This window comes from Lates calcarifer, linkage group LG6, assembly GCF_001640805.2.
Source record: "Lates calcarifer isolate ASB-BC8 linkage group LG6, TLL_Latcal_v3, whole genome shotgun sequence".
Taxonomy (NCBI): domain Eukaryota; kingdom Metazoa; phylum Chordata; class Actinopteri; family Centropomidae; genus Lates; species Lates calcarifer.
In genome coordinates this window covers 23,451,697-23,468,370 of record NC_066838.1, presented here as the reverse complement: position 1 = coordinate 23,468,370, position 16,674 = coordinate 23,451,697, and the positions used below count along the sequence as shown (strand labels likewise).

The following is a 16,674-nucleotide window of genomic DNA, read 5'->3' as shown; positions in this document are numbered from 1 at the left end:
AGCAATTAAGTGCTCTCCTTTTCATGTGACGATGCAAAAATAAGCCTGGATGTTTGGCATCAGTCCGTCTGAAGTAAAATCTCTGATGCTGCTCCATCCTAATCATAGTCCGCCACAACCTTCAAGCAAAACAACATGTTTGCAGTTGTAGGTTTTTTAAAATGTCAGGTGTATAACAATGCTGTAGAGCATATTTGATCAGTGACGTTCAACATCCCGAAAGCTCCTGAACCTTCCGAACCTTGGATCTTAATTTTGACTGGTTCCTCCAGTGGAAAGACAGGTAGGGTAGTTCACTGAAAACACCTGTGGTGCTCAGCTCAGAATTGGAGAAAAATCATTCATAACTGAAAGCCTGAGATGCAACAGCTGGTCAATCGGCAACCATTTTGATCACTGATTTATTATTTCAGCCTTTTTTTTTTTCAAGCCGAAATGCCAAACAGTTGACGGTTAGATCTTCTCAGATGATCTTCTTTTCCTAATTCTAGCTCCTCAAATAGGATTTGATACTTATTGGTTTTGGACTGTTTGTTTGATAAAGCTTCTAGGAAGTGGCACAGTGCTTTATTTCAGTACTTTTTGACATCCATCCATCCATTTTCTATAACGCTTATCCACCACTTAACCAGTTGACATTAGGCGAGGGGCCGGGGTACACCTTGGACAGATCGCCAGTCTATTGCTACTTTTTGACCTGTCATAGAGTTAACTACTGTAATCTGCAGATTAATCAATCAAAGCAGTAGCTGCAGCCAGTGTTTCTAGAGATTAGGATGACAAGTCAGGATATCTCTATATCTCTGACCATTCTTTTTTAATCTGTCTTCACCGGCTTTATGGAGTTGCAATACTATCTGTGGAGATTTGCTGTTTTTCCTCTTGATTATATTATTGTAAACTAAATATCTTTAGGTTTGGGGCTATTGATTGGACATAACAAGAAATCTGAAGATGAACTGTGATCAGTATTTTTGTTGTGTTATTGATCAATCCATCAATTATGTCAGAAAATGTAGAAAATCTCAACGATTAATTCATAAGAAGTATAGTTGTCTCTGTCAGGTGACTAACCCTGAGGTAACGTAGTGTGTGTGTGTGTGTGTGTGTGTGTGTGTGTGTGTGTGTGTGTGTGTGTGGTGAGAGAGCAAGTAAGTTTACAGCCTATATTCCTGTTACAGTCTGCTGCACTGACCACAAACACTCAGCCCAATACTCTCTGTTCTTTTGTCATTCAAGTTAATCCAAGATGAACCATGTTTAAATCCCCTGCAATTAGCTAGCTCACAAAAACAATTCAGACCCCCAAGGCTGGGGGCCACATGTTTGGAATAAGAGAAGGGTGGTGGTGGTGGTGGTGGTGGTGAACTGGGTAAAAGAGTGGGTAGGTTTTTTTTTAATGCTCAAACCCCTCCTCTCCTTGTCCTGTGTCTTCAAAACAAGGCGACCTGTTGAATCCATGTCTGCCCCTCTCAACCCCCCACCCACTGTCAGCCTTAATTAGGGGAGGCTATATTTAAAAGAGTGGACAGCAGCGATGCAATTACCCTGAAGGATTAGACCCCACTGGCACTGCCATTGTTAGGGGCAGAAATGGGAGCAGTGGGAGGGGGGTTGAACACGAGTGACCTCTCTCGATGCCTGACCTTGGCATTAACCCCTCACTAACCATAAGCTCTGAATTCTTTCATGTCTTCAAGGGAACGGATAAATAGAGGGGAAAAAACAAAGGGAAATGTGGGTATGAAGATAACAAAGATGAGTAAGATGGTGTGAGAAAACAAGATGTGCACAGAGAGAGAAAAAGCCAAATGTTTCACCCGTGATGCTGCTGGAAGTTCCAGTTTCGTGGCTGGCTTCAGTTAAGAGCGATTTAGAGAGCGAGCGTTACACACTTCCACAGCCATAATAACATATTTAGAATTGGAGACTTCTCAAAGCTTATTATCGCCTCTGTAACTAAGCTGCGCAGACTGCCATTCTCAGAGCATTTCATTAAGCAGCGGTTGTTTACATTCTCAAAACACTCAGAGCAAACCAACAATTAGTGAGGTTTGCCATGAGAAGGCTCTTTGCATGCGAGGGATTTTCGGGGGGTTGTTTTCTCAGCACATCTCCTCACCGGGGGCCTGCTCTTAAGTCTTTGAACCCTGGCTATACTGCTCAGCCCATACAAGGCCGTTTCCATCGGAGCCTCAGTCAGGTACCCTCTTCCTGTTATTCCCCTCTCTGCCGCGATGTTGCTTCCTGATTAGGATGCTCCTGGGGGGTTAAACTGGCGTCAGTGGTCCCCCCCACAGTCAGTGTTTGTACTTCCCTGACGAGATATTCTATAGACGGACGCTCATAAGTCAGTGTCCAGCTTGTTTGTTATTGCTGGATGCCTGTCAGACTGACTGTCTTTCCACCAACCCTGATGGACAGCCGTCAAGCTTTTCCCACATTTCAGGAGTGTTACATCATTGCTCTGGGTCTGTGATCTCCAAATTCTGAAGGGACATCGTACAACAAAGTAAAAGAAGTACCTGACAGTTGTTCTTTTAAAATATACATACAGCACATACCTGATGAACAGAGTGTGTAATTTTTGCCCAACAGCAGCCACTGTGGCCACATCTGGAAATTACAGGGTGACGACACATTCAAATTCCCAGGACTCTCCTCAGTCGGTTGCTTAAAGCTGCTCAAAAAAAGACCTGATAATACGACTGTATGCTACCTGCCCAACACTAAACGACATACTGACACAATTAGCAACTACTTGAGCGGGTAAAGTGACAGATATTTCCATCAGGAGTTGGTGCAGACCAAATACAGAGCTGGGATGGTGGCCACAAACACGACTCCATATGAATGATAATACTCCATCATATCTGCTATGTATAGTTCGTATTATACTTGTTTTCGTCTGTTTGGTGTTGGGAGTCTGCACAGACCCTCGCGCACACCCTCCAATGACACCATGTCCATCATGTGGATCCTCGCAGTCTAACACTCGCCTTACACAGCAGTCTCCAAAGCCTTCAAACACTGGCTCACATTAGCTTAAACTCTCTAAAGTCTGGTGCCTTTAAATTCTACTTTTCATTTGTAAGAGGGAGATAGTGTTGTTCCTTCTTTCATCATCTCTTTTTAAGATTATCACGTTATGCACATTTTGGTCAAAGCCAGTTCATCAGCAAATCTTGTTAAAACAGGCAATAATGACGAAACTCATTTTCCAAGTCAACACAGAAATCTGCGTAACACCTACAACTGCGTATATGATTTTCTATGGAAGGCGCCATCTTCATACTGGCCTCTCCATCAAAGGTTTAGGTGGCTGCAGTCTGACGTGAAATGAGTAATGGACCTGGAGTCATCAGCTTCTCTCATAGGACTGGAAAAGTACAGCTGGGCTAAACAAGCCCGCTGATTGGTCCGCAGCAGATTAAGTCCATGTGTGTCTGCACAAGAGGGAGCAGAGAGCCTGTTGTAGCCTGCTGGGGTGGCTTGGATCCACACCGTAACAGCTTTAATACGCTGGAGAAAAATGTCCACATTAGCATGGGAATAGCTTGTCTGAGTAATATCTGAACACAGAGGATAAGCGTGGCTGTGAGGTGTGTTGTGTTACATGCACATAATAAGTAAAAGTCTTGGTTATCATCAGTTGACATGTAGAGTACAATCATGCCAGCTGGCACTCAGCACAAAGGCTTATTCTTGAGCAAGACTGATGATGAATTCAGTCCTTCCCATGCTGAAAAATTATAATAAGATGTCTCATTAATGTGTGCTGACAAGTCAACCTCCTGTAAACGCACTCTATTCATCGTCACATGCTGATTACCGCATCAAACATATGAGGTAAATATGCTACATGACTTGTATTAGGTATTTCACAGCTGAGGTTTTTGTTTGCTAATGCTGTTTTGGTTTGGCTTCACAGAGATTGCTCACATAGACCCAGCCTATTACGAAACAAACGATGAGCGATGATTAACAAAGAATCAAAAACAGTGTGTTAAAATGCAAGAAAGGGCCAGTCGGTCTGATCCAGACCGCATTTTTCCACCCAATGAAACACTCCAAGGTTCACGTAGAAGCTGCCTGAGTACACGTCTGTCAGGTGCGCCAAAAACAGCGATAGGTTTTTAATGATTTTTGAATTTATTTCAGCTTCACTGGATAGTTTATAGGTCTAATTAAAGCATGATACATTCTGTGAGCCCCTCAGCCAACTGGACTAAACAGGCACATTTCTGATTTTTAAAAATAACAATCAGTCAATAATTCATGAGCTAATTTTGACAAAATTTCACCATAAAATGATGAAATTCTATATCTGAGTGGTCAAAGGTCAACTTCACAATGTTCTGTAAAAACATTTTTCTGCCTGTTATTTATACTGTTATTGTTATTCGGCACCATAACTCAGTAACATTCGGTCACATTCTGAATTGGTGACATTCATATCTTGGGACATGGCAGGTTGGTGGAGGCACACGACCGCAAGACGGTAATTCTGATCTAACTCTATTAAAGGAAATTATTCCTCTGTAATTTGATCTTAAGAATGCTTCCTTTAAAATAAATCCCAGCAGTTTTAGTTACGACAGCTAGAGATATCGTCAACTCCCCACTTCTAGTCAGTCTAGAGTCATAAAATCGGTCTACTGAGTGTGAACGTGAGCGTCTGTGAATGTGAAGCAGGTAGTGAAATGCTGGAAAAGAACGTGCGGACTCACCCTTCCTTTAATAAACAAATTAACACCAGAGTTTCTCAACAGTCTGCTTCATGCTGAAAAGCGATTAGGTAACTTTTCCTCATCTCCCCTCGTGTCCAAATGACTCCACAGTCATCAGAGCAGAGTGCAGACCACCATTTCCATTAGTGGGCTTGCATTACTTCATAAAGTAAACTTTCCACAGAGTTCACTGTTATAGCTGAGGTCACATCCTCATACGTTTTTCCCAGAAAACCAATTTAAAGACTCCGTGGTCTGCAGTCAGTCAAGTTACTAAAGTACAATACAAGCTGTGTGAAATACATGAGGGTAGCAATCAAGCAAAAACTGATGAACATACTATATTTTCCTGTTCGGAAATAAATCAGCTGCGAGGGTTTACTTTTGACGACTATGGAAACAAGAGAAACAGGCAAGAAACAAATTGAGTAAATCCATAAATTGAATGGCAATTTTGCCTGACAGGATCTTTTTAAACATGAACTGAATATTGCTTAAAAGAACCAAAAATACAAGAGGGATGAGGAGGAGAGGCAGATATATTAAGAGGGAGCGCACAGCTTTTTTAAATACCTCTACAGTCCATACATGCTGAGTGACTGACTGCTCCCACCTTGCAGGAGAAGCGAACACCTGCAGGCTGAAGGATGGACCGCAATCAGGCAGGTAAGATGGTGTTAGTGTAACTGCATGACACCCAGAACTTAATCCATCTGTACCAAGAAATAGCACCTAATACCTTGGAGCCTTCAGCCCTCTGACAAATACAGAAAGTGGGCATTCAGCCCAATAAGAGTGTTTACTTAGCAGCCTTAGCAGGTCCCTGTCAGTGTCAGTTAGGTGAGACTTTGGGCCAAGCAGATCAGTGGAACAGAAAGTCAGTAGATCCTGAGTTTCTGTTTAAAGAAAAAAAACAATAAGATACATTAAAAAATATATAATTGACAGCTGTATTTATAGAGCACAGCTAAGGACTGAATGATTCAACCACTTGTAATAAGATGATTTTGTGTGAGGTATATCTCAGGGGTGCGTCTGTGCTGCTCTGACTAATATGATAATAACTCCCCTAAAACATCAGCAAAGGATTACTCATAATATGTGACTGAATGGGGACAAAAGAGAGGGAGAAAAAGAGAAAAGAGAGAGAATGGAAGCCCAACAAAAACACAATAGGAGTAAGATCAAGGAGTGAGTGACGGTATGAGACACACGAGCCAGGTTTCCATATAAACGTAGTACAATTTTTTTTTTCTTTTTACCAAATATCTTCTCATCGATGGAAGTGACAAATAAGTCACATTCTTCGCAAACATAACGATTTATTTGCTGAGTCTTTTTCCACTGCTCTTTGTTTTTATTGATACTCCCCACTTTTCCACCTCCAGCCAGGCATAAAAAATATTTTTATTTCTTATTTTCCACCCCAGTTTTTTAGCGCACAAATTGAAAAAGTGCATAAAAAACAGGTGGGATGGAAACACGCTTATAAAAACAGAGATGGGACAGCAGGAGGGATCCAGAAAGTCAAAGCCACCTCACTGAAACTTCTCCCTCATCCTTTCTGTTTCTGTCAAAAACCCTGACTCTCTTCATGTTATCCCTGTGCCTCCAGCTGTTTGGGCTGGGAGGGGCCCGCTGCCAAGGCGACCCACACCTTACGAGTTGTCTTGTCTGGTCCTGTCTTGTCAAAGCTGAGGGAGGGAGGGAGAGAGGAGGGGAGGGGAGAGGAGAGGGGGAGCGATCAGGAATAATAAGCTGTTCTATGTGGGAGTCTCGATCCAGGGAGCAAGCTCAGACTAGCACTGATCGCTAACTGGCATAATCTGAAACGAATCCCACCACCTCAGCCAAGAACTGACTCTGGACTGAGCACCATCTCCCAGTTGGACACCTGCAGGCTGATTTTAAATCCCACTGACTTACAGAAACCCACAGCAAAGCATCCAAAATACACCAGTAAGCCCTGTTGGACGCACATGTGTCGGGGGCCGTCCCAAAAGCCTTCTAATAACCTTCTGAGAGCCGTTGTGTAATGGTGGTGACAGCGCTGAGCTAAAGGCAGTGCAAAAGCAAAGCGCAGAGGGTGACACCTGGTGTGATTTCAGTAAATTATGGTGCAGGTGAGCTCAGTCAGTTCCAGGCCAGTAGACGCTGCTGCGACTGGAGGAGACGCAGCCCCGTCGGGAGCTGATATATGGGGCAGGAGGAGACCAAAGGCAGGCCTGTCTGGGAATAAAATGGTTTAAATGCAGAGCAGGACCGGGCCTAAGATTCTCTCTCTCTCTTTCTCTCTCTGTGTTTGTGTCTGCTCTGTATCCTGCTGCCAAGCCGCCGGGATATCAAAGAGACTATTCGGAGAACTTTCAAAAACTCTTAAAATGAAATATAAAAGTTTAATGTTTTTTTCATTTTCTGAGCAAGAAAAATGCTTTCTTTGATGCGTCTAAATCTGTTTAGTGGGTGGAGTGGACGAAAAGTCAAGGGATATATTTATGTTCCTTATTCTTCCTAGAAATATGCATCTCACTTAGTCAAACAAACGCAGACTGAGGGAGCAGCAGAGTCAGCCCCGTGGGTCAGGGTTGCCATGACGTTGCCCCCTGCTGTTTAAAGCTCGTCACAGGCAACACATTCATAACTGTTGAGCAAGAACCGTGAGACTGAGCTAAATGAGAAATACACTCATCAAAAACGATTACACTGCACACTAAGTTAGATTTTTTTATAGACTGGGAGTGCCTAACTAACATGACTCACTGGTCTCGCTGCTCTTATGTCACATCTCTAAAAGTGCTAAAATCATCAGAAATATTAAGAATTGTGACATCTTGGGATATCCCCACTTTACTAGAACACAGAAGAATCAATGCAGGATCAATAAATGAGGAACAAGTGCTTAAAAAAAGCACAACTGATCTACATCTAAGAATGTAATATTTTCACCCAACCCAACAGATCTCTACACTGTGAACAGAATGAATTACAAACAAAAAAACAACACCTCTATCCTACTAACACACTAAGCTGAGCTACTGATCTCTGAGTCCCAAGCAATAGCTGTAAATAAGGATGGACAACATGGCAGCTCCCCAAAAGAAAAGCCAACACATCTTGATCGCCCCCTGGTGGCTGGCTGCAGTATAGGTCATAAACCCCGCCCCCCTCCATGTTAGCGAATGGGACACAGAACAAATTTAAAAACTGGTTTCTGTCTTAAGTGTTCATTTTTCTGTTAAGTTTGGATTTAATTGGTTATTTGATGCTATAAAATTGAGGTGTAAAATCATGGCCGACACGCCATTGGTCGAGCAGGTGTATTGGCGGGAAATTGATACCCTGGCTTGACTTCATTTTTATACAGCGGAGGGAACTGAAGACATGTCGTCCATCTTTAAATACGACTGATAATAAATCACTCTTTCAATCAGTGCAGTAAAATGTTTAAAGCTGCCACAATAAATATTTTTATTTCAACTACAGAACAAATAAAAAAGGCTCGTTTCTCATGACGAATGCTTTTTTTACACCTTTCAACTTTAATTTCAATGTTTTGATTCACTCTAAGTGTTGTGGCAGGCAACTGTAGGTCCAAAAAAGACAGATAAATCACAGTGCTAGCCTTTGTTAGCGGCTCAGAGAATGATTTTGCACTGGAAGATTTATTAGTAAAGTTATTTTTCCATTGATAGGTGATTACTTGAATCTTTAAACCAATACACTGTAAAAAATTGTGCGTTGAATGATGTGTGAAATGGTGCTGAAAGAATCCGAATCACATCACTGTTTGATTAAATTGTTCATCACTAACAGGTACAAAGACTTGAGTAGTCCTCTCTGTCTTTTTCTGTTCCACTGTATCTGCTGTCGATCTGTTCGTCTATCCCAGTCCACACTGGGATACAAGCCCTAATCCCCTTACATAATAACATCAACCCTGACCTTGGTCAAGGAGACAGGTGGAGTTAGACCTGCTTTGTCCCACACTGTCCCCCCTTCCATGTTGAGCCACAGCAGGTCACATAAACACAAATGATTGCTTTAGAAAATGGCACATTAACTTGCGGTTTTCCTCGTTCACAGCTCTGCAGGAGAGGACTTTATCACGTGAGAAGGGGCCAGATAGTCCTGAGTGTTTCAGGAAAAGTGGGGATGAGAGACTCAAGAGACTGCCATGATAGTTCAGGTTAAGCTCTTTGGGCTCTCTCTTCTTCCCCCACTTTATTATTCTCAGTTGCCATGGAGAAAAAACTATATTTAACCATCTCCCTCTCTGTCTCTGAGTGCTGTCTGAATTCACCATCTTCCCTCTCTCTGTCGTTTTCCCTCTCCATCGTTTCCACAGAGAAGACAGCAGGGGGACAACATCTAGATTCAGGAGGGGGGATCCGTCTAATGCCCCCCCGCTCTGGTGGCAGGAGTGAGCCGACAAACCAAAACAACTCGAGAGAGACCGACCGGGCCAGACCAGACACTGTGTCGCTTCCCCCCCTGGTCTTCTGGCCAGACTCCCATTTTCAGAAACCAGTGGCTTCAAAGTAATAATTCATTTCACAGTCTGGTGGCCAGACACAGAGCCCAGACACTCACGCCCCTTTTAACACCTAAAAGAAGAAAAGCAGCGCCGCCACTCTGCTTCACCTTCACTGTGCTGTAACGCAACACAAGAGAGATGTGATAATCTCCGGGCGAAAAGCCTCGAGGGGGGCGGGACGGGGGGAAACCAGAGTTAAAGGGACATTGTCAAGGGTTGTCTGCATCTTCAGGTCCTGGCGGGGCCATGAACACCACAGCAAGTCCTGCGAATTCTGATCAGAAACCCTTATCAGCGGGGTGACATCTTTCCCCTCCTCCCAAAACCATTTTAAATCCCTGCTGCAAGAATAAAATCATCTTAAAGTTAAAGTTTGGTTGGGTTTAGGCACAAAAACAACTTGGTTAGGGTTCAGGAAAAATCATGGTTTGGGTTAAAATAAGTACTAGTTAAAGCTGGGATACCTCATGGTGGTTAAAATGACTAGTTTGGTAATGTTAGGGGAGCTTCGTCATCGTGGTTAAAAGAAACCAACAGCAACTGTCAGTAGGAAATGGAACTCAAAGCGGTCTCCCGAGTCAGGCTTTCTGTTGACCGATCCATCCGACGCCGACCTCGTCTTTCTGCAGACTTTGTGAGCCTCATAACAGCGTCACAGGCATTTGCTGAAACGACTCGTTTTTCCTCTGAGGACCAGAAGTGAAGTGGTGCATATATGTGGATATAAAGCGAACATCCACCTCTGGGCAGAGGAATTTACTGCATACCCACCTAAAAATAGCCACAGATACGATTCAGTGCACGTCCTCCACACTACAGGCCGTCATGTTACAGACTTTCACGTACATTAAAGTGTGGAGTTTACTGCAAACAGGCGACTTTTGTTCCCTTAGTTTTGTCTTTAGGGCAGTGCAACATAAGTACCCTGTTAAATCTGCCTGAAGGACAACTCAGGGAACAAATACCTCATTCGTTGATGCTCCATAACTCCCGACTCACAGATCACGCAACTACAAACATGATGAGAACAAGTAAGGATTGTCTGACGACAATTACACTGACAACAGTTACTGTAAGAGCTGGAAGGAGACGCGTCTCCAGAAGACGACGAGACGAACATGACGTTCAACTTCATACCGAGACACGACATGAGGTTTGTGCTGGATAAAGTATTTAGATCCTGAAAGTTGCAGTACTGCGATATAAAAACACTCGAGGTAAGCAGTTCACACTTTCAATTCAACTCTAACCTAACTAATCTAAAACATAACTTGCACAATGAGATCTCTATTCCTATTCTATTTCTGTGAATGATGCCAAAGCATACAAATGAACTATATCAAACATTTATCGACCATTTGTTGTATTTCTATCAAGGAAAATTATATTGTTTTGTCCTAAACATGAAATTTTATCATTATTGTTTTATCACCTAGCCCTGATTGGGTTATTATTACTGATACACACATGTGTACGCAGTGTTTTTTGCTGTGACGTTGGCAGTTTAATCTATAGAAGCTCATCGTTTCTCTTGGTCCACTGAAGCTACAGTTTCATGAACCAAGACGACGCTACACCACTGAGGACAGACTCTAATCATAACATCCCTGTTCTCTGAGTGCAGCCAGAAACCTTATGCAATTTCCCATCACTTCTTTACTCTTATCTCTCTACTGTCCACTGTCCAATAAAGGCATCTAATAATCAAAGAAAAAACACTTCTCGTTGTCACTTATAAAGGAAATAGACCTGTTTCATAACCGTGGTAAATAAATATTATATGACTTATAGGAAAAGTTCGACATTTCAGGAACTTGGCTTCTTCACTTCCTTCCACAAAGAGACTCTGAGGGGAAACCTGCTGACTGTCATTCTTGTCAGGGATATCAGGCCCCCGCACAGACTTTCCTTCAGGTTTAAAGGTCTTACCTTAGAGGCCCTCCGGCGCTCGGGACACTCAGGATGCTGGCACACCACCCAGTCCTCCTCCTGGACGGGCTTGTCATCTGAAACAGAACACACATGTCAACTTGACGTCTCTCTTTATCACTAAAACACCAAACCAGCCACCCAGCCAGCCACACATCCATTAACACACCTTTCTTGGTAAAAGCTGTAAAAACATAATGTAGACACAGAGACTGAAGTCGCTGCCCTGTGTTTATACAAGGATGGAGGGGAAAGGAGGGAGGACTATGAGCGTAAGAAACACTCTCACACAGTAATAGAGACTAAAAAGCCATGTCATAAAATGAAAAAAGAGAAGTTTGCTTAAAGAGATTTCTCTAAGGAAAGGTAAACAGAGGGAAGAGGGTGGGGTGTGTTGTTGGGAGGCGATCAGAGAGAAATGAGTAACAACCAAAGAGACAGGAAGAAAATGGAGCAAATGAGAGGAAGCCCTTCGCTCTGGGTTTTTTGTACGAAAGTGCTCTCATCAGGGGCGAGCTCACTGTACTCCACTCCACAATAACAAATCACCGTTGTCAAATAAACCTCTAAAATCTACTTGACTAGTTGGGCCAATGCTGCTCTGAGGGTATGATAAAAGGCAGTGTTTACATCTACATCTTCTACATGTATACACACGATAAAGATATCATAACAGAGAGCCTGGGTGCACCAATATTTATCCATCTACCTAATGAGAAAAACAGAGAATACACGTGTAGGAAGGAGAAAGTAAGAGTAGGGGAGGAGAAAGAGCTGGAAGGGGTCGGGGCGGTGGGACAGATGGTAGAGGTGCTTGTTGCAAAAAAAGTCTCCAGTTTCCAGGCGTGACAGGACTTTGAAGTGAACCCTTCCAGAAAGCTCAGATAACCTGCTCATTGTAATGTCACCGCTCCTTATTTGGCCCAAGCCGTTAATGAAATATCATTACTAAATCATCAGTAATGGAGGAGGCCCGCTGCTAGAAGATGAAGTCACTCCGTGGATGAACTTTAAAGGCCAGCTTCAAACAATAACTTGTCAGCGTGACAGAGACGGTTAAAACAACCGAGGCCTGCCGCCCTGAGCTGGGCGTACAAAAAAACAAGTCACCTTGAGTCATCCGACTTGGCTACAGCTCCACTCGCAGGTCAAGGGTGCTTGTAGAGAGGAGGGGGAAAACAGTGTAATTGGTGCATGCCACAAAGCCCACAGCTTCCCCACTGGAAAAAGAACGATAAACCTGTCTACAGTGGATTTGATCAACAGGAGTAAAAAAAGAGTCTACAGCCACGATAGCGGCTCTGTGAGACTGTAAATAGGCAACAGAGGTGCTTTGAGCCTGTGTCAGCACGGTAGCAATGCTCAAGGCAAGTCATGGCGATGTTTACAGTGTTCTTTGATATTTAGGACTAAACACAAAGAACTGATGGAAAGTTCCAAGTATTTTAATTTTGACTTTTGAGTTTGCGCTAGAGGAAAAGGTGAGGGATCATGAAAGTTATCAGAAGTCATCCTGCTGAGGACATGAACAGATGCAACAAATTACAAGTGATTGTCAAAGAAACGTCGTCATGGTGCTAGAGGGAAAACTCACCAAAGTCAAGAGGACTCATCTGGAAACCTCGAATGTCTGTGCAGAATTTTGTGCCAATCTATGCTGTAGATGTTGAGATATTGAGATATTTAAGGAAAAATGTTGACCTGCTGGTGGCACTAAAGTCAGTAGGATTCATCCACTGGGAACCATGAATGTCTCTATGAAATTTCATGCTAATCCATCGAACAGTTGTTGAGATATTTCAACCTGAGCCGAAGCAGTGAACCGACCAATCAACACTGCCACCGTTAGGGCCAGGCCGCAGGACTGGCTAAAAAACCCCTTTGAATACCACTCAACAGTCCCACTGATGCAGAGTGGATTTTGTCAACCTTCCATCACCTTCCGGGAAAAGAGAGAAAATAAAAACGGTCTCTCCTGCGTCTCTGCTGTGCTGGGAGCAGGCCTAGACGCGCTCTCAGCTCTGAATGTGGCCTCTGCCAGGCCCGGGCCTCAGGCTAATGGATCCCTCAGGGTTTACAAGCAGCAGGCTGCAGAGGGAGCCTCCAGCTTTTATGGAGCGTTTCCCAAAGAGGCAGAACCTCCTCGACCACAATGAGACTTCACAGCTTTCCAGCAGACAAATGTTACTCTGGCTTATTGGTGTGATCTCAGGTCTCATCTCAGGGATGGAGCAGAGTGTCCTCAACACACCTCGACCTTGGTTCAACTGATCGCTTTAAGGCCAGGTGATGAAATGCACATGAACGAAGTGTTGTCCTTTATTTCCTGATCATTTCTTCTTCTAGTTTCCTGGAAAGAACCACATAGTTTGGATCTAATTACAGGAAAAATAGAGACAAAGCTCCAAGACTATTATTGCACTTACTCAAATTAGTTGAGTTTATTATTGACCTACAGATGAATTCAACTCAATTTAAACCCTAGTGCCTTTATTATATACTCATTATATTTATTACTCATTCATTTAGTTATTATTGGAAACTTTATTCTTCATTTATGCTAAACTGTACATACTCACATTTTCCATGTGTAGCTCACCTCCTATCCTACAGGCTGTGCTAGCTCACATACCAACTTACCAATAATTAGCACCAAATTATATTGTTATTTCCAGGAAACTTCTAAGCAGATGATTTGGAAATAAATAAGAGTTTACAGACTTGTAAATTAATACATTATTTCTGTTATTCTGAGAGCTTTTTTGACATTTTATAGACCAAATGTAAATAATCGTGACTTACAACCCTGTCTAAAAGGCAGAAATGTGTCTAAAGGTAAGGCTGTTTGCTTATTTTATAACATACAAACTGCTGATATGTCTTTTTCATGCAGTTGTGTGGGTCAGCGTATATAATTGTGCATCTTTTTATTACATTTTTTACTCTCTCACTTTTTACTTATATCTGCACATCTGACTAACAGTGTGTGCGATGTTTGATTCCTTTTGTTCACGAGAAAAGATTCTTCGAATGAGGCAGTGAAAGCACCACAGATGAACGTGGCTGTGATGGTTATGTTTCGTGTTACTTCTCTTCTACTCATTTGAACTAACTGAGCCATACTGTAACCTCAAATCCACTCTATCCCCGTCTGCCCTAAACCCCAGCTTCTCCTTAGCTCCTTAACCTCCTCACCCTTGTTTTTTTTACGCCCTGACCCTCTTGTTTTATTGTAAAATCATTCCCTTATCTGCTGAACCTCCATCTTCTCTCCTACTTGCTCATATCTTGCTGACTCTCCCGCTTTCTCTCTCACTCTCTGTCTCTCTCTCTCTGATGAACTGGAATTCCTGAACTCAGCACTGCTGATTAAGCCAAAAAGCAAACACAAGCACACACTATACACGAACACACGTGATAGCAGACAATGAGCTTGCACACTAAAGAGACAGTGGAGCATCCCATCTACGCTGCTCTCTGCTGACCTGCTCACCACAGAGAGAGAGAGAGAGACACTGCCCGGGGCAAAGACCCATTAGGCAGCCGTAAATAAGCCAGAGCAGCGGGGGCAAGTTCGAAATGATGCAGACTCTTAACACGCAAGATGTGCTAAGTATTCCCACTTGTCAATCTCCACTTCCTCAATTTGTAACCATAATGCAACAGTGAACGTGGTCAGGTTTATGTGTGGTTTTGCAAGAATACTTGGTGATTTCTCTTAAAATAACAGTGAGCATCTGTCTAACTGTAACACCACTGGTTTAGACCAATTTACAGTTTTTCTGATAGAAAAGCCATTTAAAGACATTTTAGAAAATTGTGACGGGCACCGCTCTGCATTTCACAGATCAAACAATTAAACAGTTTGTAGAGAAACTAATCTGCAGATTAATCAGTGATGGAAATAACTGTCCAAGTCGTCATTTCAGCAAAAGTGACAGATGCTGACTAGAAGTGAGAGGCCTGCGCTTGTCAAAAATGTTCAAACTCTGAGTGATAAGCTGCCATTATCACTGCAAAACCACAAATCTGGACAGGTGCAGCAACATTAACCACTGCTGTAGTATTGTAGTCCTGATTTACAAGACTCTTGATGTGACTAGGACTTGATAAGTGATAACTCAGACATGAGAACTGACTGCATCCAGACTCTGAATTTGGAGACGAGTACTGTTTATTTTTTTGTAATGAGCCATCATAATTTGGCATAAGATATTGATAGCTATATTAACACTGTAACATTAATCAATTTTATGCAAAGGCAGGCAGACTCTGACTCTACTCTGGTGACTCAGACTTGGACTTGAACATTAGGGACTCGCACCTGTGCATTCAGACACAGGCTAAAAACGTACACACTTAACGGCCTAAGATGCAGTATTCAAACACCACCACATCAGAGCTCAGTCGTCATACTCTCCACCTTCCCGTTACAGCCTCACCAGAACTCCACGTTTAGGCAGGGAGAGGCCGAGCCCAGCCCACGTTTACCCGTGAGCCTTACACGCATTTTTACGAGGAATGTTAAGAATTCACCAGGTCTCATCCTGGCGCATGCAGAGGGAGGAAGGTGAGCTTATTCTTTTATTTGCTCAGGCTTACACTCCTCTCTTCACTTTCACATAACGTTTGTGAGAGCCTCTGCAACCTCCACACCCCCGTATGTAACGCAACATACAGTGCACCTTCGCCAGGAGGTGGTTATGAAAAGACTCCCGGGACACGAACACAGATGGCAGGCAGGCGGATGGCATACGGACAGGGAGAGCTGGCAGAGAGACGGCCGTATCAGCACATGCAGGATGGCAGGGAGACAGAGAAGTTAGACCGCAGAAAAATGTGGAATGAGTAGAGAAGAAGGCGAGGAAGCCATGCAGAAAAGAGAGGATTAAACACAGCAGCGAGGGAGACAGGTGATTTGCTCCGCTTTGTGTCAACAGTTTGTTCAGTCCATCATTACAAACTGGGGGCAAATTAAAGTCACAAAGGTTTAATGACAGAACACAGATGCTTGAGTTTATGTGTCTCTCACACACCTATTTATATCTAACATTACGTGAGATCACACTCTGCGAATAACGAACCAAACATTTACAAAAGAGAGCGCTCCTCTGCAGGTGAACGAGTCGGGGCCTGGTGAGCGGACGTAAAAACACGAGCAGGTTGCAGCTGTTTCTAATGCTGAGGGTTCAGTGGCAGCGGGGGCAGGACCCAGCCCTCCTGCTTATAATGTTGTTTTACCCCCACAGCGGTAAAAATCACACACATGTGCATCACACGCTCCCCTACCTCCCCCCTCCATCTTTCCCTCTCTCCTCCGCCACATCTGAGCAAAACCAAAGGTTCCCCATGTAAAAAACTGAAAACCCGCAGAACAACAAGTGTAAACTGTTCCAGAGCGGGGAGGAGGAGCGGTCAACAATTTTCAATTTACAAGAAAAAAACAAATAATATCTGATTTACTCTGCTGCTGACTCACTC

General features: G+C 43.2%; 1 protein-coding gene across 2 annotated transcripts in view; it reads right to left on the bottom strand.

Annotated features, from left to right (window-relative positions):
• The window catches only part of plekhg5b (pleckstrin homology domain containing, family G (with RhoGef domain) member 5b), a 69,172-nt gene that overhangs the window by 39,217 nt on the left and 13,281 nt on the right, over positions 1-16,674 (bottom strand). For both annotated transcript variants that reach the window (XM_051071394.1, XM_018689430.2), the window contains exon 2: positions 11,194-11,270. In XM_051071394.1, coding sequence (XP_050927351.1) covers positions 11,194-11,270 — 77 coding nt within the window. The remainder of the gene's footprint in view (positions 1-11,193; positions 11,271-16,674) is intronic.